Source organism: Squalius cephalus, assembly GCF_949319135.1.
Source record: "Squalius cephalus genome assembly, chromosome: 9".
NCBI classification, from domain to species: Eukaryota; Metazoa; Chordata; class Actinopteri; order Cypriniformes; family Leuciscidae; genus Squalius; species Squalius cephalus.
In genome coordinates this window covers 44,547,720-44,567,811 of record NC_137130.1, presented here as the reverse complement: position 1 = coordinate 44,567,811, position 20,092 = coordinate 44,547,720, and the positions used below count along the sequence as shown (strand labels likewise).

The following is a 20,092-nucleotide window of genomic DNA, read 5'->3' as shown; positions in this document are numbered from 1 at the left end:
GAGAGATTCTGTATGAAGGAATGAAGGATCTGGAGAGATTCTGTATGAAGGAAAGAAGGATCTGGAGAGATTCTGAATGAAGGAACGAAGGATCTGGAGAGATTCTGAATGAAGGAAAGAAGGATCTGGGGAGATTCTGAATGAAGGAAAGAAGGATCTGGAGAGATTCTGAATGAAGGAATGAAGGAACTGGAGAGATTCTGAACGAAGGAACTGGAGAGATTCTGTATGAAGGAATGAAGGATCTGGAGAGATTCTGTATGAAGGAATGAAGGATCTGGAGAGATTCTGTATGAAGAAATGAAGGAACTGGAGAGATTCTGTATGAAGGAAAGAAGGATCTGGAGAGATTCTGTATGAAGAAATTAAGGATCTGGAGAGATTCTGTATGAAGGAACGAAGGATCTGGAGAGATTCTGTATGAAGGAACGAAGGATCTGGAGAGATTCTGTATGAAGGAAAGAAGGAACTGGAGAGATTCTGTATGAAGGAATGAAGGAACTGGAGAGATTCTGTATGAAGGAATGAAGGATCTGGATAGATTCTGTATGAAGGAACGGAGGATCTGGAGAGATTCTGTATGAAGGAACGAAGGAACTGGAGAGATTCTGTATGAAGGAACGAAGGATCTGGAGAGATTCTGTATGAAGGAAAGAAGGATCTGGAGAGATTCTGTATGAAGGAATGAAGGAACTGGAGAGATTCTGTATGAAGGAACGAAGGATCTGGAGAGATTCTGTATGGAGGAATGAAGGATCTGGAGAGATTCTGTATGGAGGAATGAAGGATCTGGAGAGATTCTGAATGAAGGAACGAAGGATCTGGAGAGATTTTGTATGAAGGAATGAAGGAACTGGAGAGATTCTGTATGAAGGAATGAAGGAACTGGAGATATTCTGCATGAAGGAATGAAGGAACTGGAGAGATTCTGTATGAAGGAATGAAGGATCTGGAGAGATTCTGTATGAAGGAATGAAGGATCTGGAGAGATTCTGTATGGAGGAATGAAGGATCTGGAGAGATTCTGTATGGAGGAATGAAGGATCTGGAGAGATTCTGAATGAAGGAACGAAGGATCTGGAGAGATTTTGTATGAAGGAATGAAGGAACTGGAGAGATTCTGTATGAAGGAATGAAGGAACTGGAGATATTCTGCATGAAGGAATGAAGGAACTGGAGAGATTCTGTATGAAGGAATGAAGGATCTGGAGAGATTCTGTATGAAGGAATGAAGGATCTGGAGAGACTCTGTATGAAGAAATGAAGGAACTGGAGAGATTCTGTATGAAGAAACTGGAGAGATTCTGTATGAAGGAATGAAGGATCTGGAGAGAGTCTGTATGAAGGAACTGGAGAGATTCTGTATGAAGGAATGAAGGAACTGGAGAGATTCTGCATGAAGGAATGAAGGAACTGGAGAGATTCTGAATGAAGGAATGAAGGATCTGGAGAGATTCTGTATGAAGGAATGGTCTCTGATCTCTTGTCAGGTGTTCTCCAAACTCATCAGGCATTATAGGAGAAGACTCAGAGCTGTTATCTTGGCAAAAGGAGATTGCAAAGGTATTTAATAAAAGGTTATGAATAATTGTGGCCAACGTGTTTTGGAGAAAAACATTTATTTCATAATGTGACCCCCCCCCCCCACACACACACACACTTTCAATTCTTTTACTTAAATGAAAGGTTAGGATTTTGCCAATTTTTTGAATGAAAGATCAAAAGGATAAACGATGCAGATTTATTTTTTACAGCCATTTCTGATCATATTTACCAGGGGTATGATTAATTCTGAGCACGACTGTATATGGCCTATGAGTGTGTGTAGCCTATTTCTCTGCTCTCAACTTTAAAACTTGCTGTGTCATCTTTGACCCTGCATTACCTAACACATTTCTTACCAATGAAACTTATTTAAACATAACATGACAAAAATGTGTAAATATATCATGAACAAAACAAAACAACTCGAACTCTCCTGCCATCTAGCTTTAACATGAATCACGAGTATTTACTGGGTCACATGACTATAAATGATCTGGGCTGGGTTTCCCGAGACCTTCTTAAAGCTACTCATTCTTAAAGGGATACTCTACTTTTTTGGGAAATAGGCTCATTTTACAACTCCCCCAGAGTTAAACAGTTGAGTTTTTACCGTTTTTGAATCCATTCAGCCGATCTCCGGTTCTGGCGGTACTACTTTTAGCATAGCTTAGCATACATCATTGAAGTGGACAAGACCATTAGCATTTCTCTCAAAAAAATTACCAAAGAGTTTTGATATTTTTCCTATTTAAAACTTGACACATCGTGCACTAAGACCAACGGAAAATGAAAAGTTGCGATTTTCTAGGCTGATATGTCTAGGAACTATACTCTCGTTCCTGCGTAATAATCAAGAAACTTTACTGCCGTACCATGAGTGCAGCAGGCGTAAGGATATGACGCAGCGCCTGAAAATAGTTCCCAGCTCGGTAACTTCCAACGTGACCGGGACTAAGTTTGTGTATTTCAGTCGGCAAATTAGGTGAAGTTAGTGGATTTTCCTGTGTGATTAGCCATGGTTCTGTGCGTAGTAAAGGGCTGTGATAGTAAGTCGAGGGGATACACTACCGGCGTCATGTTTCACAGAATACCAGTGAACAACAAGGAACTAAACAATCAATGGTTGGCTGCTCTGAACATTGATCTCAAAACATCAGTGTATCATCATCACCCATGGCTGTAAGTATAAATTTGTTATTTTTTTTAGCTTGAACCACTTGATTGAAAAAGCACTGCCGACTGCCGTTGTCTTTATCTTCCTGTGAAATGCAATCAATGAGTGCTAGGTTTGCTCGATCATTTGTCTTGTACAGTAACGTACATATAACGTTAGTAGTTTTGTTGTCGAGTTCTGGTGCGGTAAGTTAGCGTATAGTTGAATTAAAGGAAACTTGTGGAATTTTCGGTATTGTTTATCTAAAGTTTCTATAGTACAAAATACTATTGATGTCACGTTATGTGCCGAAGCTTTGGAGCGTGTGTCGAAAAATCATCTCATTGATGACGTCCGAAATCTCTTTTGGCCTGACTAGTTCTGGAAGCGGTTCTAATCTTGTAAATTCACAGTCCCCTACCTTGTTTAACTCAGCCACTTTACATTTTTAGACTAATAATATTGCCCCTCCTGTCTATTATGAGCAAAGATTTGATTTACACACATTTGATAGCCCCATTCATTTCAAGCCAATACGTACACCGTTATGTTATATGCTACACTGATTCATATTACCTATGCTGTTGAAAGACAGGTGTGTTGGACTTTTTTTTTTTTGCATCTCAAAGGTATTGCCTCCATGGAATAACCTTTTTTTCTTTTAATTATCAATCAGGATGAGCTTGATGTACAGCAGGATCTACCTGAACATGAGCATTTCTTCAGCCTTTTTGCTGGTGTACCACAGTCAACCCCTCAGAAATCCAGACCTTCAAAAGAATTTCCAGCGGAGTTCAAAATTCCGTTGTCACGGATCACAGAGGATGCAGACAAGGTTGGTAAGTTAATAGATTTATTTGCAGATAACGGAGATGCAGACAGATGGTGAGTGATAGTAACACAGAACAACAGTGATTGCTTAGCTGGAATGGTAAAGTATTTCTCTTTCGTTCTCTAGGCAGATGCAGGATGGACTGAAGGCTGAACAGGATGCAAGAAGGACGGACCGGAGAGGATTTCAGCAGGTAGGTATCCAGGTGAGTGATCGGGAGTCTGTGAGTCATGTATTGACGAGACCAGACACTGAATGAAGGGAGACTGTGGGTTTTGTAGGGAGTGCTGGTAATGGGACACAGGTGACGGTGCTCAGTAATCAGGGGAGAGTGAACGTGTGACGTGATGACTGGGCGGAGAGAGAGAACGAGTGGGCGGAGGTGAAGGAGAGCATGGTGGTGAAGATGGAATCCTGACAGTACCCCCCCCCCCCCCCAAGGCGGCTCCTGACGCCTGAGAGGAGCGCTGCCGGCGGCGAGGTCGACCCCGACCTCTGGGTGCTGGACGATCAGGATGGTTTTCGTGGAACTGGGATAACAGGGCAGGATCCAGGATGTCGTCACGAAGAACCCAAGAACGTTCCTCTGGCCCGTAGTCCTCCCAGTCCACCAGGTATTCCAGGCGGGGACCTCGCCGCCGGGAGTCCAAGATGGTGTGGACGCGGTAAATTCGTTCCTCTTCGACTGGAACTGGAGGAGGATGTACGTCCGAGGAAGAGCCATCTGTGGGAACAGGAATGACAGGGTCAGTGAAGGGTTTGAGTAGGGAGACAAGGAAAGACAGGGAGATCCGATACTGAGGAGGAAGGTTGAGCCTGTAGGTGACTTCGTTCAACTGCCTCTGGATGGTGAAAGGTCCGATGAATCGAGGACTCAGCTTACGGCAAGGCAGTCGGAGGCGGATGTCCTGGGTAGATAACCAAACCTTCTGTCCTGGTTGATACTGGGGTGCCTCTAGTCGACGACGATCCGCGTGTTCCTTGTGCCTCCGAACAGCCTGTTGGAGGTGCACGTGAGCTGAGTCCCATACCCTCTCGCTCTGATGGAACCAGAAGTCGACAGCTGGAACCTCTGAGGGCTCACCCGACCAGGGAAAGAGTGGAGGTTGATATCCAAGGATGCATTGGAAGGGGGTGAGCCCAGTGGTGTTCTGTCGCAGGGAGTTCTGAGCGTACTCTGCCCAGGGGAGGAAGCGGCTCCAGCTGTCTTGGTACTGGTGGCAGTATGATCGCAGATATCTTCCTATCTCCTGGATCTTCCGCTCAGTCTGGCCGTTCGTCTGAGGGTGGTATCCAGAAGAGAGACTGACAGTGACCCCGAGGAGCTTAAAGAAGGCATGCCATACCCGAGAGATGAATTGGGGTCCTCTGTCCGAGACGATGTCCTCAGGGATACCGAAATTCCTGAAGACGTGGTTGAAAAGGGCTTCCGCGGATTCCAAGGCAGTGGGGAGACCTGGTAGAGGAATTAGTTTACACCCCTTGGAGAACCGGTCCACAACAACGAATACGCAGGTGAAGCCCTCAGAATTGGGTAGATCAGTCATAAAGTCTATACTTATATGAGACCAAGGTCGCAGAGGAATAGGCAATGGCACTAGCTTGCCTTCGGGAAGCCTCCTCGGGGTGTTGGTTATGGCACAGACTGAGCATCCGCGGACGAATCTGGATACATCCTGGGAGATGGATGGCCACCAGTACCGTTGACTGAGGAGCGAGAGGGTACGCTTGCTACCCGGATGTCCAGAGCCCGGATCGGTGTGTGCTGAGTCCAGAAGGGGTGTCCGCAGATGTTGAGGTACGAAGAGGCGCCCTTCTGGACCTCCCGGCGGAGCGGGCTGGCGAGCTGCCTCTTGGGTGATCTGCTGGTCGATGTCCCAAAGGATGGGACTCAGGATCATGGCTGGAGGGAGGATGGTTTCAGGTTGAAGGTCGGTTTGAGATGCATGATGGAGCCAGGAGAGTGCGTCCGCCTTACAGTTCTTGCTTCCAGGTCGGTACGACACTACAAAATCAAACCGGGTAAAGAAGAGAGCCCAGCGGGCCTGACGAGGGTTCAGTCTTTTGGCTTTTTTGAGGTATTCAAGATTGCGATGGTCAGTTATTACCTCAAACTGGTGGTTGGCTCCCTCCAGCCAGTGTCTCCATTCCTCCAGAGCCAGCTTGATGGCCAGCAGCTCTCGGTTGCCGATGTCATAATTTAGCTCCGCCGGGGACAGCTTTCTGGAGAAGAAGGCACATGGAAGGAGTTTACGTGAATCCCCCTGCCGCTGAGAAAGGACAGCTCCTACCCCGGTGGAAGAGGCGTCCACCTCTACCACGAATGGAAGATCTGGATCAGGATGAACAAGGATAGGAGCTGTCGTGAAGGCTTCCTTCAACTGCTGGAATGCTTGAATAGCACCGGGAGACAAGGACAGAGACTTGGGCCGGCCCTTGAGTGCAGAGGTGAGAGGAGCACTGATCTGACTGTAGTTTTGGATGAATCGACGATAGAAGTTCGCGAAGCCCAGGAATCGTTGAAGATCCTTTATGGTAGAGGGTTGTGGCCAGTGCTGGATGGTTTCCACCTTCCTCTGGTCCATCTGAATGCCTTGTTGGTTAATGATGTAACCCAGGAATTGGACAGTCGAAATGTGGAACTCGCACTTTTCCAGCTTCAGATATAGTCGGTGCTCTCTCAGTTTTTCTAGAACCTGAATGACGTGATGGTGATGTTCAGACATAGAAGAGGAATAGATGAGTATATCGTCGATGTAGACCACTACGAATCGGTTGAGAAACTCTCGTAGGACCTCGTTCATGTATCCTTGGAACACGGCAGGAGCGTTGGACAGCCCGAAGGGCATAACCCGGTATTCGTAGTGGCCTGAGGGGGTCACGAAGGCAGTCTTCCACTCATCCCCTCGTCGAATACGAATCAGGTTGTAAGCACTTCTGAGATCTAATTTCGAGAAGATGCTCGCACCACGAAGCTGTTCCAGGGCGGCTGGGACCAGAGGAAGGGGATAACGGAACTTGATGGTCTGAGAGTTCAGTTGACGATAATCAATGCACGGCCGCAAGCCTCCGTCCTTCTTGGCCACGAAGAAGAAACTCGAAGCGGCAGGGGAGGTAGATGGTCGGATGAACTGCTGTTCTAGTGCTTCCTTGACGTACCCCTCCATGGCCTTCTGTTCCGGGATGGACAAAGGATAAATGCGGCCCTTGGGAAGGATGGCTCCGGGTAGCAAGTCGATAGCGCAGTCCCATGGCCGGTGAGGTGGTAGCTTAGTTGCCAGGACCTTACTGAAGACATCCTGGAACGCCCGGTACTCCACTGGGATCTCGACTTGCGTTGATGTCTCGGGACTTTCCACCGAGGTTGAACAAACAGGGAAACTGGACTCACTCATTGAAGGAACGGACTGAAGGTCGAGTTTTCTTGACAGAACTAAGACAGGATACGTGACAATCCTCACCCCAGTGAAGGACCTCTCCGGATTCCCAGTGGAGTGTTGGCTGATGTTGGATTAACCAAGGGCGTCCCAGGATGATATCCGCAGTGGACTCCTCCAGCACCATAAACGAAATCTCCTCAGAATGAAGACATCCGATGCGAAGAGTTAATGTTGGTGTGAAGTGACGAACACGACCTCGCCCCAGTGGCTTGCCCTGGATGGTTTGGATGGGCAGATCTTGAGCCAAGCGTCGCCGGCGAACGTTCAGTTTTTCAAGACACTGGGTGGATATAAAGTTCCCCGCTGACCCGGAGTCGATGAGAGCTTGCGCTGGGATACACATTGAAGACATCAGGATATGTACTTTAGTACGATTTAATGCTTCAATCTTAGGAGTGAGTTGGATTGAACTTACCGCCGACCGCGGTGGACGAACTGGACAGGAACTGAGGAAGTGTTTATCCGATCCACAATAGAGACAGAGATGATGCAGAATCCTGCGCTGACGCTCAGAGGATGAAAGATGAGTGGAGTCGATCTCCATGGGAACTGGTGCTGGAGGAGTATTGGAACTGACCGTGGGCGGAGAACTTACAGTGGGTGCAGATAGATCACAAGCAGAGAGGCGTTGCGAGATGCGGATGGATTTCTGAATCAGGTTCTCCAAACCCATGCTGTCCTCATACACCACCAGCAGATGGCGGATGTTAGGGTTCAGGCCATGGCGATAAGCGGTGATCAGAGCGGTTTCGTTCCAACCACTGGATGCGGCAAGGGTTCTGAACTGTAAAGCGAATGTACTCACCGATGAATTCCCTTGACGGAGATTATACAGTTGATCATGGACTGATAGTTCCGAAACAGTTTGTCCAAAGACCTCCTTGAAATGCCGCGTGAATTCAGTAATGGATTTTACCACCGCAGACTCAGAGTTCCATAATGATTGAGCCCACTGTAGGGCTTGGCCTGAGAGGAGAGAAATCATGAAGGCGACTCGGGCTGCATCGTTGTGAAACTGATGTTCATTCATGGTGAAATATAGTGAAGTTTGAAGCAGAAACCCACTGCAGTTCTCCGCCTCACCGGAAAAGGTCGCTGGCCGGGACATGGGACTCGCGGAGGCAGTGAACGAAGTAGTGGGTGAATGCGGAAGTGGACGTGTTGACATCGATGAGATGGATGGAATGGAAACGGCAGGAATGTCCGTGTACAGGTCTTCGGATAACTCCGCTTTCTGCATGTTGGGTCTGGTCTTCTGTCACGGATCACAGAGGATGCAGACAAGGTTGGTAAGTTAATAGATTTATTTGCAGATAACGGAGATGCAGACAGATGGTGAGTGATAGTAACACAGAACAACAGTGATTGCTTAGCTGGAATGGTAAAGTCTTTCTCTTTCGTTCTCTAGGCAGATGCAGGATGGACTGAAGGCTGAACAGGATGCAAGAAGGACGGACCGGAGAGGATTTCAGCAGGTAGGTATCCAGGTGAGTGATCGGGAGTCTGTGAGTCATGTATTGACGAGACCAGACACTGAATGAAGGGAGACTGTGGGTTTTGTAGGGAGTGCTGGTAATGGGACACAGGTGACGGTGCTCAGTAATCAGGGGAGAGTGAACGGGTGACGTGATGACTGGGCGGAGAGAGAGAACGAGTGGGCGGAGGTGAAGGAGAGCGTGGTGGTGAAGATGGAATCCTGACATCCGTCACTGTTGCAGCTGACTAGTCCAGCACAGACAATGACATGCACAAAGCCATTTGCTGCCCTGGCACCCACATGGACACAACTGGTAGGAAAATGAAACTTTACCCTCTGTTCTAGTTTTTTGTAATGTGTTATGAATGAAACTCCTAAAATTATTTGAAATCTCTATAATTTATAGGACACTGCATCTTCGTCCAGTGTCATGGCTGTGTCCAGTCCAAGGAAAAGTTTAATCTATGATGTGAGTGTCCATGTTATATGTCTGCTATCTATAATCCATAATGAAAATATTATTAGTTTTTTGCATCGTTCTGCTGACACTTATCTATAGCATTATGAAATGCAATGGTAGAACAGTCAAATAATTGTTTAATCAAATCATTTCTATGTGAGAAGACAAATACTGGAAGAGAAACTAACAATTTCAATGTTGAATTGTCAATAACAGGAAAAACACACATCTTTAATGGACATCAGTTCATCATCAGCCTTGGAAATCAGCATGTGTTCAGAGCCTGCTGCCGATCCTTCTGATGCCAGTTTTGCTCCATTCACAAGCCCCTCGACCTCTTCCACAGGAAGCACTTCAAGCAGCTCTGAACATTACAGAGGATGGAATGAGAGAAAGTGGATTGTGAATGAGTCAAAACTCATGGAGCTCTTCCAGAAATGCTCCACTTGTGGAGCTCTGATCTCCCAGACAGACCAGACCATAGTAACAATTGGTTGCAGAATCAACGTGAGCTGGAAATGCAACAACGGACATACTGGACATTGTGATTCATGTCCAAACACACGTGGAATGCCGGAAAACAACCTACTAGCAGCAGCTTCCACACTCTTCACTGGTGCAACGTTTACAGACATCGCTGACTGGGCTGGGCTCTTGAACTTGCAGCTGCCCCAAAAAACAACATACTACAACATACAGGCAAGCTACCTCATTCCAGCGATTGAAGCAGCATACAAGAAGCATGAAAAAATTCATAAAAGCGCAACTAATCTGCCAGACTCAGGATGGTCAGGGAGTGCAGCTCTGCGGAGATGGGAGGAGTGACAGCCCAGGCCATTCATGCAAATATACCACCTATTCCTTCATGGATGACTCCTCCAATCAGATAGTTGTTTTTGATCTGGTTCAGGTAAACAAATGGTCACAACACTAGAATAAATTTACTAAAAAATGATGTCTAAAATGTCATAATCTGTAAAATTGTTCCCTCTAGGTGTCCCAGGCCACAAGTTCCGTAGCAATGGAACCAATGGGCTTCAGGAAAGGGCTGGAGAGGCTCTTGGATGAAGGCATTGACATAAAAGTGGTTACAACGGATATACATCCATCCATCAGAAAACTGATGAGAGAAGAGTATCCTAACATCATACATCAGTTTGATCCATGGCATGTGGCAAAAGGTTAGTCTATTAGGCAGTAGAGCACAACCTGTTGATACTTATTGTGTGAATTTATTGGATTTTAACAATATCAATAACAATATGCCATTGTCAATCCTGCGTTATCATCTGATTCTCAATTATCAATTCTTTTATCAAATCCTTTTGTTATAGAAGGTAGTCTACACAGGTTTTCGGTAACAACAAATGAACCTATAACATAGCTTATGTTACTATGATGGCCATAATGGCATATTCAAATAATTTAAAAAATTTATTACTGTGTTGTCTATTTCAATTTACTTTCAAAACTGATCAATTGCCCATATCAATGCACATTTTTTTAAAAAGGCAAGCATTGATGGGAGAATCATGGTCAGATGCATATTTCAGTAGATTGAAGGATTTGATGGATCCTTTTCACATTTCCAGGTTTCTCAGAAGTGGAAGTTGTCATAGTTGGATAAAAATCTATAGACTTACAATAATAATGTACCCTTGTAATTCAGGAATAAAGAAGAAGCTGGTTTCTGCTTCCAATCGAAGGAGTTGCAAAGAACTTGCTCCTTGGGTGAGGAGTGTGAGCAACCATATGTGGTGGAGCTGTTGCTCATCCAAGGGAGATGCAATGGTACACAATCATACACACACAACTCCTTACAAAATGAAAGTCTAATTGATTGCTCATATGCATGCTGTATAGAGGTGTAATGCATAGTGACATTGCTGGTTATCACAAATCATGCAAAAAAGTGTGTTTTCCAGATACTTTGAATTAATGTTATCACTAAAGAAATTTTCTGTCTGGCCTCTTATGTTATTGTCAGGAATTGCACAGACGATGGAAATCAATACTACATCATATCTCAGGGGTTCATCGCTGGGAGGAAAATGGCATGGAGTACAATTGCTACCATAAAGAGCTGACAAGAGACCAGCAAAGGACGAAGAAATGGTTGTCCGTGGACTCCCCTGCCTACAAAGCCCTGATTGAAATAGTGGTGGATGCACGTCTACTGAAAGACCTGGAGCAAATGACGCTGTTCAAACACACAGGTATGTTTACGAAAAAGTTTGATGTGCAGGTAGTGTAATGGCCAACTAAATTTACTTTCAGTGGGAAGTGTCTGAGAAAGTGATATAAAATTTATAAGTATTATGGTCCTTCGAATCACTTCAAAAGACACAAATATTGGATTGACCCCAGTCCTGACAATGTCAGTCCTGCATAGATCATGCACATGCACACAGTTATCAATTTTTTTTCCCTGTTTTACCAGGACAACTCGAGGTCTTTCATAATGCCCTGCTGAAATACTGTCCAAAGCGTCTACACTTTCATTATTCATCGATGCAGGCACGCACAATGTTGGCCATTATGGACCACAACGAAAACCACTCTACGCAGCGTGAACAGGCAACAACAGCAGCTGGTAAGGCATAAAAATATTACAAAATGCAAAGGTCTCCTACTACCATACAGTTTTTTACCTGACATATTTGAGATGTCAACCATAGAGATGTCAACACAAGATCGATACATAATCTCTTGGCTTATACATACAGTATGACTGAACAAATTCATTTTTAGTAAAATAAAAAATGGGCTGGTATAAAAGGCCTCTAAATTCGTCATAAATATCATAACCATTACAGACTAACTCACAATACCTTGCTGGGTGTATAATTTCAGGCCTCCCAAGGCACAATGTTGTCTATCAAAGACAGTCTAAGCAGTGGATTGCCAGACCCATCTATAAGACGACAACACAAACATTCATAAATGGTCTCATGGAAGGAGTGATTGAAAGACGATTGGATCCCACTGTCAAATTCAAAGATTCGTCATCCCATCTCAGAATACCTCATCTGGCAGCTAACATCGCCTTACAGCCAAAACCCAGCAAGGAAGATGTCCTAAGAGTGTACACATCAAGGTTCAAAGGTCCATCAGAGAAGCTGTGATTGTCATCTGAAACGAACACATGAACACAAACCCGCTAACTCCCCATAGACCTTGTATCGTTCAGAATACACTGTGACTTCACATCATATATGCATATATGTATAGTTTGTTGTTTTATTGTACAGTTAAATAAATGATTGCATTCTCAATTTGTGATTACCCTTTGGTTTGTAAACATCATCTAGGCTTATGTATTTTACAAGTAAAAGATGTTAGATATCATGTTGTACATATGGTCACAACAAAACTAAACAAAACCAAATATAAATGTTGCTATACTGTATTTCTATAAGTTGGTAGGTCATGTAAAAAAAATAAGGCTTCACATATTTTCTAGGTACATGAAGGCAAAGCTTTATTTAGACAAATGACAACTCACATCTGTGAGTTAATAATATGGGAAAGTCTGACAGTCAGATGAGTAAATGTCTAAACAGACTAATGTAATTACTGATAACATAACTCACAAGCACAAGAACACATATGTTTCACACTCAAAGCTTGTGCAACATAAAACAGAATATAATCTTTATAATCCACCAGATTGCAAAAATGTATTTGAACTGTAAGAAGCCATAAAATCCGGGCACTTGAAATGTAGGCCTACAGAACAGTAACAGTACCTATAGTATATTTATTGCATCTTCTGCTTCTTGAAATCCTACATAAACTCCTGACTCTGATAGATATTTTCGGCGAATGGCACCAACCACACACGATGGCAATGGTTTTCGGTTGCCTCTTCCTAAAGTATCTCCCTTCAGGGCCCACTCCATAATAATGCGGTACGACACCAACCTGTATTGACTGAGAAGATAACACATTATAAATATAAGCTTGAAAATGCATGCTGACAGGATGCATTCTAAATCTTTGACTCATACATTGTAATGATTGCAGTAATCACTTACTCTAACGATAGCTGGCCGTCAGGTCCACTCGGCACGGGACGTTTTTTCCAGTTTATTTTGTCTAACCGAAAAAAAAAATCGACCACGGCAGGATGCAGCATCGCTAAGAAGTCCTCGAATGTTGCGACACATGCCACTTCCTCATCAGGTAGATCGATCCTTGCCATTGATGGCAAAACCTGTTCCCACTCGTTACAACACAGGCACTCACTTTCGGTCGGCATGGGTTGACAAGCCCCACACTTACACCACCAGTTCAAATCTGCTCTCCTACTCCCTTCTGTCCCAGTCTGTTCAGCCATACTTTCTTGCCTTTCATGTTCCAAAAGCTCATCTTCAGTGTATTCCGGTTCAAATAGATACGGTTCGGGATCTGAACCAAAGTATATGTCCTCTGAATCGTCTCTCACAAATGTCTCCATGCTACAAGGCACGCTCCCTGTGCAAGCAGGTAGGTTGTCACGTTGGTTATGTTGACGGAAGGTAGCCTATTTTCAGGCGCTGTGTCATATCCTTACGCCTGCTGCACTCATGGTGCGGCAGTAAAGTTTCTTGATTATTACGCAGGAATGAGAGTATAGTTCCTAGTCATATCAGCCATATCATAACTTTTCATTTTCCGTTGGTCTTAGTGCACGATGTAACTACAGAAGAGTCAAGTTTTAAATAGGAAAAATATCAAAACTCTTTGGTAATTTTTTTGAGAGAAATGCTAATGGTCTTGTCCACTTCAATGATGTATGCTAAGTGTAGCACACTTGAAGGAATGAACAAGCGTGTGATTTGGTTGGGTTCTTTTATTCAGCCAGCGTCATTCGCAACAGCTCCGTACCACACAGTACAACATAACTCAATACTCATCGTCTCGTTAAACCTCGCGTGAACTAACTTTTCTTTTCTCTTCTAGGTTTTTTCCGGGGGTTTTCCTCTGGCTTACTGCCACCAACTGGACACCCATCACATAGCTGTATACTACAAATTGACATGCATGTACTGAATAATTAAATAACCATTATTAATAAAATAACTGAAATGACAAAAACTATTACATTAGGGGGGGTCTAGCTTTTAACTCACAATTATCTTATAACAATTATACTATTCTATCAATGTATATTCTAGATTTCCCCACATTCTCCCCTACAAAACAGAATGTAGTCCCGACATTCTCAGAATAAATTACTGGTTATCTACCCGTAGATCATTTCTTTGGTAGGAGTCAGTGATACAACAGTTTTAGTACTCGTGTGTTTGTAGCAGACATCATTGTGCACCATGATCTTCTACCACCATCGCTGTTTATCAACAGGAATCTGTACTTTCACTGAAGGAATCTAGCCTTGCACCATTGAAACAATTTACTTTATGTTTTCTTCTGGAATGTTATGGTAACTATTTTCTCTTTAAAACAAAAACATGAACTCAATGTTATTCTGGTCTTAATTTAACTTCTTAACATTTTAACTAGAACTAATTACTGTGATTTAATTCAGCAGTTTACCCATCTACGATACTAGGCTGACCTAGAGTATGGTAAGTAAACAATTTTTTTTGTTTTCTGTTTCTCAAAGGATATACTCTTTTGCAGGCAGGTTGTGAAGGAGTCTCCCCGTCACTCTCTTCAGGATCATCAGTTTCTCCAGCCTCTTCTCTGGATGATGACACATCATCTTCTCCCCGTCCTGCTCCTTGTTCATGTTCAACCTCTGGTTCTGCATCGTTCAGCATCACTGTGTCTTCTGAATGAGGTTCTGGAGGTTCTCTGACGCTCTGATTCTCCTTTTTGACTGGCACTCCAACCAGGCATTTCCAATCATCCTCACCATCTGAACTGTCACAGAATGTTTGATTTTGCTGTGTCGATGTTTTTTCAGTCTTGGCTTTTTTCTTGTTTTCTTTTTCAGGTCTTCCAGGTAAACATTCTCTCTCTGCAGGTAAGTAGTCACACGGTAACAATAGGTTCCTGTGTAGTATTCTTGTTTTCCCTTTGCCTTGTTCAGGTCGAACTTCATATACCGGACTATCCTGGTACTTCCTCTTGGTGACGACATAAACTTGTTCTTCCAAAAATGATCGAAGCTTCCCAGGACCACCTTTTTCCTTGAAGTTCCGAACAAGTTAGCTCCGTGTATTTTCTTATCGTACAAAGCTTTACCTCTTTCCTTCTCTTTGTGTGACACTTTTGAGGCTAACTTGTAAGCTTCTGTCATTCTCTTTCTCCAGTCCTCAGCATAGTCATGGTAAGATGAGCTTTGGTTCTTTGCTGGTACACCGAACATGATATCAATGGGCAGTCTGGGAGTACGGCCGAACAGGAGATAATAGGGAGCAAACCCTGTTGCCTCACTTTTCGTACAGTTGTATGCATTCACAACTTTTGCAAGTGACGTCTTCCAGTCGGCTTTGGCGGTTTCTGGTAAGGTCCTCAGCATTGCTAGCAAAGTTCGATTAAACCGCTCAACTTGACCGTTGCCCTGCGGGTGATACGGTGTCGTGTGGGAGCCTTGCACACCACTGTACTCTTGCAGCTTTGAAAACAGCTTGTTATCAAACTCCCTGCCTTGGTCGTGATGCAGTTTTGTCGGGAACCCAAACTTTAAAACAAAGTCCCCGAACACCTTCTCAGCCGCTGTCTTGGCGCTCTTGTTTCTGCATGCATACGCCTGTGCGAATCGTGTAAAGTGGTCCATCACAACTAAAATGTATTCATAACCTCCCTTACTCTTCTCTAGGTGCAGAAAATCAATAGAGACCAGCTCAAATGGGTAAGTGGTGGTGATGTTTACCAGAGGAGCTCGGGTCAGTTTGTTTGGACGCTTGCTTCTCAAGCAACTACAAACACGTGTGACATAGTGTTCCACTTCCTTTTGCATGTGGGGCCAATAAAACCGATCTCTGATTAAGTTCAGCACCCTTTCTGCTCCCAGGTGGCCCATGTCTTGATGCAACTCCTTATAAACTAGCTCATGGTATGTCCTAGGCAATACCAACTGATGACGAGTTGCTGTTTTCCGAAACAAGAGACCATGTTCATCCAGGTATAATTTTGCTCTTTCCCTCATCAGTCCCCGAACCTCTCTACCCTGACTTCTGTTCACAGGCCGCGGTTTCATTTTTAGGTATGTAACAGCTTCTCTGATTTCAGGGTCTTCCTCTTGGGCTTTTCTCAGTACCTCCTTGGGGATCTCTGCAACTGAAGTGAACAGCTCCTCCTCCTGTTCTCCCGACAACGCAGTTTCAATTGTAAGTGGACACAACCACGGCCCTCTCTCCTGACTCTGTACTACCGCTGACTGAGATAAGCTGACCATGACTTCAGGGTGCACTTCTTCTGAACAGGTTTTCATGTACTGTTCCATATGCAGCGGCATACGCTACAAGCCATCCGCGTCCCCATTTGACTTTCCTGGGCGGTATTTGATGGTAAATCGAAAGTCAGCAAGTTCCGCTACCCATCTGTACGTTGTGGCATTTAACTTGGCTGTTGACATCACATATGTGAGAGGGTTATTGTCCGTGTACACAATGAATGATGGTGCATGATAGACATAGTCTCTGAACCGCTCACATATAGCCCACTTCATGGCCAAGAACTCCAACTTTCCTGAGTGAAGATGGTAGTTTTTCTCAGGAGGGGTTAGGGTTCTTGATCCGTACGCTATTACCACTAACTTGCCTCTTTGCCTTTGATAAAGCACCGCACCAAGGCCTTCCTGTGAAGCGTCGCAATGGAGTACAAAAGGTTCATCCAGATCTGGATATCCCAGCACCGGTGGGTTAGATAAATAATCGATTAACTCACAGAGGGCCTTTTGATGTTCATCTGTCCACGTGACTGGATGTGATGACGCAAGCTGTCCTTGGCCATGTTTCCCTTTTCCTTTCCGCTTCATCTGTACTTTCCCTGTTGGTGTCTTTTTTTCGGCGAGCAGCAGATAAAGAGGTGCGGCCTTGCGGGAAAAGTTTTCAATATATGACCGGTAGTAGGAGAGAAATCCTAACAACTTTCTCACCTCACCAACTGTCTTAGGGATCCTTTCTTTCAGTGCTTGGACAGGAGCAACGTCAGCCGGGTCCATCGTGTACCCATCTTTTGTCACCAGCCTCCCTAGGAATCGTACCTGATTTCGGAACACTTCACATTTTCGAGGCGTTAGTTTGACACCATGATTTTGATAACACTGCAGCACTTTTCTAATGTCCTGAAGATGATCATCAAATGTTTTAGAATGAACTAAGTTATCATCCAAATATGGTTGACATACCTCATCACGCAATTCTCTCAGGCACTCCTCCATGCTCCTTTGGAATTCAGCAGGTGCATTTGACAATCCGAAAGGGACCCTCACCCATTCATATAGTCCCCACGGTGTAATGAACGCAGTGAGAGGTCGGCTGGATTCCTCTACAAAACCCTGGTGATAGGCTTTGCCTTGATCAAGGACTGAAAACCAGGTGTTGCCTGCCAAGCTGTCGAGCATGTCCTGTATGCGGGGAATAGGGTGTCTATCTGGAATGGATTTCTTGTTTAACTCCCGATAGTCACAGCAGAGGCGGAGAGTTCCATCTTTCTTACGCACACAGACTACTGGTGAAGAATATGGTGACTTAGATTTAGTAATCCACCCCTTATTTAACAGATCCTCCAGGTATTCTTTAACCTCTCTGCGAAGTGGCTTCGGGACGGACATGTATGTGTGCTTCACAAATGTGGTATCATGGAGGCGGATTTTTAGCTGGAGAGATGGAATACATCCTACATCGCTGTCATCACGAGCAAAAGCACCACTCTCCTCCCTTAAAAGCTGCTTCACTTTCTGCTGCTGTTCAGGTTTTAGGTGATCAACGCATACAGGAGGGTCCCATAGGTTTTCTTTTTGAACCGTTAACGTTGTTTTTGCGTTTTCTGTAAATTGGCTGACTTGTTCACCGTCTTTTTGGAACAGGCTTTGGGTGGTGTGTGCAACAGTCGCACATGCAACCTCTTTCTGAGCGGTCACCGGTCTCACCTCAGCAGGGTAGATGGCTTTTACTCGCTGTATATGGCCCAGAACTGCCCGTGGAGGCAGGTCAATGTCATGAGTAGTATCATTGATCACAGGAATACAGATGCGTGAACAGGTCCCTCTCTTAAGGCAAACAATGTTTTCCTCCACCCTCAATCCATCTGGCCACTTCGCACACTCATCCGGTACAAAAAGAGCATCTTGATCAGATAGCAAAGGGCCCGTTTTAATGCAACATTTGACAGCTCTAGCCTGTTGGGCAGGAATTTTTGTTACTGACCTTCCTACTTTCACTACTCCATCACTGAACCCTTCGTCTTGGCTTCTCACTAAGTTCAGCAAAACCTCTGCTTTCTTGCAGTCACAGGACAGTGCAGTACTCATGGCTTTGGTCTTTACATTGGTAGGTCGCTCTACACCACTGTTCAACAGGTACTCAATGACATTGTAACCAATGATGGGCTCCTCTGCCACTTCATCATCACCACATACCAATACCGGTACCTCCAGTTCCAACGGTGTGGTTTTGTCTGTTCCCAGCTTGAATGTCACTTCGACCCAGCTTTCAAACGGGATCACTGTTTGATTCACTGCTCGACCGGTGAGGGTTCCAGGGCCTAGGATCTCTTCAAGGCCACGTAGTGTTGTGTGTGGAAGATGTTCTTTTCGCCACTTTTCATTCATGAGACAGACTTGTGAGCCAGTATCCCATAGCGCTTTTGTTGCTACCCCATCAAAGAAACAGTTCACCATACATTTTTCTCCGATCAAATTCAATAACTGTGCATTATGTTTGGTGGACAGCTGATTAGTAGTTATGGATCTGATATGCTGCAGAGGACACTCCTTTCGCTTCGCTGCTTTCTGAGCTTCCAGCTGCTTAATGCTGTCACACAGGATGTCATGTTGACGTTCTGGCCACAGTGAGGATGTGGTGTGAGTTGTTACTGCCATACTGCTAGCTGAGTGTCCTCTTTCTGTTCTTCCTGCAGGTGGTCCCCTGCACCCTCTGGAAAGATGTCCACTTTGCCCACATTTAAAGCAATGATCACACTGGTCACCTCTGCCGTCATCTTGACATCCACGGCATCCTCGCTTCCTTTCTCTTGGCTGCGTGGAACGGTAAGTACTCATCGCTTTCCTCATTTCTCCGATCTCCTCTTTCAGCTGTTTAACGACCTCATAGAGCTCAGAGTCTTTCTTGTCCATGACTTGTGGAGTTTTCAAAGCTTTTAATTGTGTGCATGTGGACTGTTCTTTACCTCCAACAGCATGACCCATTCTCTCTTGACTTTGACGTAGTTCTACTGGAACCTCACTGACTTTAGTTTCTTTGATGTTGGCATTTTTCTTGAACTTTTGCTGTCGTTCGCACTCAAGACTTGCAGCTTCGTTCATAGCTGTGATGAGAACCTCATCTGTGATTGTAGGATCATCAAGGCAGGTTTTTAGCTGATACTTAATCGTTTGATAACCCTGTTCCCAGTGCGCGCAGGAATCTTCTCTGTATGAGATCAGGGCTGTACGGTTCTTCTCCATCTGGTTCTCGAGCAGCAGCTAAAAGTCTTTCCTTCAACTCAATGGCACGGAATAGGAAGTTTTGTGGTGACTCACGGCTCTCTTGAGTGATGTTTATCAGTCGATGATACAGGTCTGTTGAGCTTTCTTCCTTATAATGGCCTTTCAGAATCGTGCGCAGCTGAGAAAGGGTTAAATCAGTCTTGATCTCCAGCATATCACGCAGGCTCATACCTGGACTCACTGCTCTTATCACCGCATCAATTATTTCAGACTCTCTGTGTCCCTTGTTCACTCCAGCATCAATTTGGTGCATCAAGTTGTTGTATGAAAGCTTATCTTTCTGACCCCGTTCTCCAATTTGGCCATTAATCTTAAAATCACGCCGGATAGTGACTTCAGGAACTGCATGATGATGGGAAAACACAGGGGGACTTGACACATCAGGAACTTTCAAACTCAGGCGTTGGATTTCGTTTTTTAACACATTTGTTGACAACTCAAACTGATGCTGCAATTCTGTGTACTGTCTCTTTAAATGCGCGAGCTCCGCCGAATTGTCTGCGTCACCACCACTATCTTGTACCGCGCGGTCACTGCTTTGCGTCATCTTGCTAGAAAACT

The 20,092-nt window shown here is 44.7% G+C and overlaps 1 protein-coding gene and 1 long non-coding RNA gene across 2 annotated transcripts; both read left to right on the top strand.

The window, feature by feature from the left end:
- The first annotated feature begins 8,678 nt into the window (after positions 1 to 8,678).
- LOC307165004 lies at positions 8,679 to 8,917 on the top strand. The gene is made up of 2 exons (XR_013822385.1): positions 8,679 to 8,760; positions 8,854 to 8,917. It is a non-coding gene; the product is annotated as an uncharacterized lncRNA (long non-coding RNA).
- A 638-nt stretch (positions 8,918 to 9,555) lies between these two features.
- Positions 9,556 to 12,180, top strand: LOC307164982 (uncharacterized protein). Its single transcript, XM_079882233.1, has 6 exons — positions 9,556 to 9,817; positions 9,902 to 10,088; positions 10,577 to 10,698; positions 10,895 to 11,123; positions 11,348 to 11,500; positions 11,761 to 12,180. Exons 1-6 carry the CDS (start codon positions 9,650 to 9,652, stop codon positions 12,030 to 12,032), a joined length of 1,131 nt encoding a protein of 376 aa, XP_079738359.1. The 5' UTR covers positions 9,556 to 9,649; the 3' UTR covers positions 12,033 to 12,180.
- Positions 12,181 to 20,092: the final 7,912 nt, after the last annotated feature.

What these genes read in the sequence shown, in the direction of transcription:
- LOC307164982 (XM_079882233.1), top strand. Translation starts at nt 9,650, where the DNA reads ATGAAAAAATTCATAAAAGCGCAACTAATCTGCCAGACTCAGGATGGT. An exon ending in TTGTTTTTGATCTGGTTCAG is followed by an intron (nt 9,818 to 9,901) that starts GTAAACAAATGG and finishes TGTTCCCTCTAG; the next exon opens with GTGTCCCAGGCCACAAGTTC. An exon ending in CATCCAAGGGAGATGCAATG is followed by an intron (nt 10,699 to 10,894) that starts GTACACAATCAT and finishes TGTTATTGTCAG; the next exon opens with GAATTGCACAGACGATGGAA.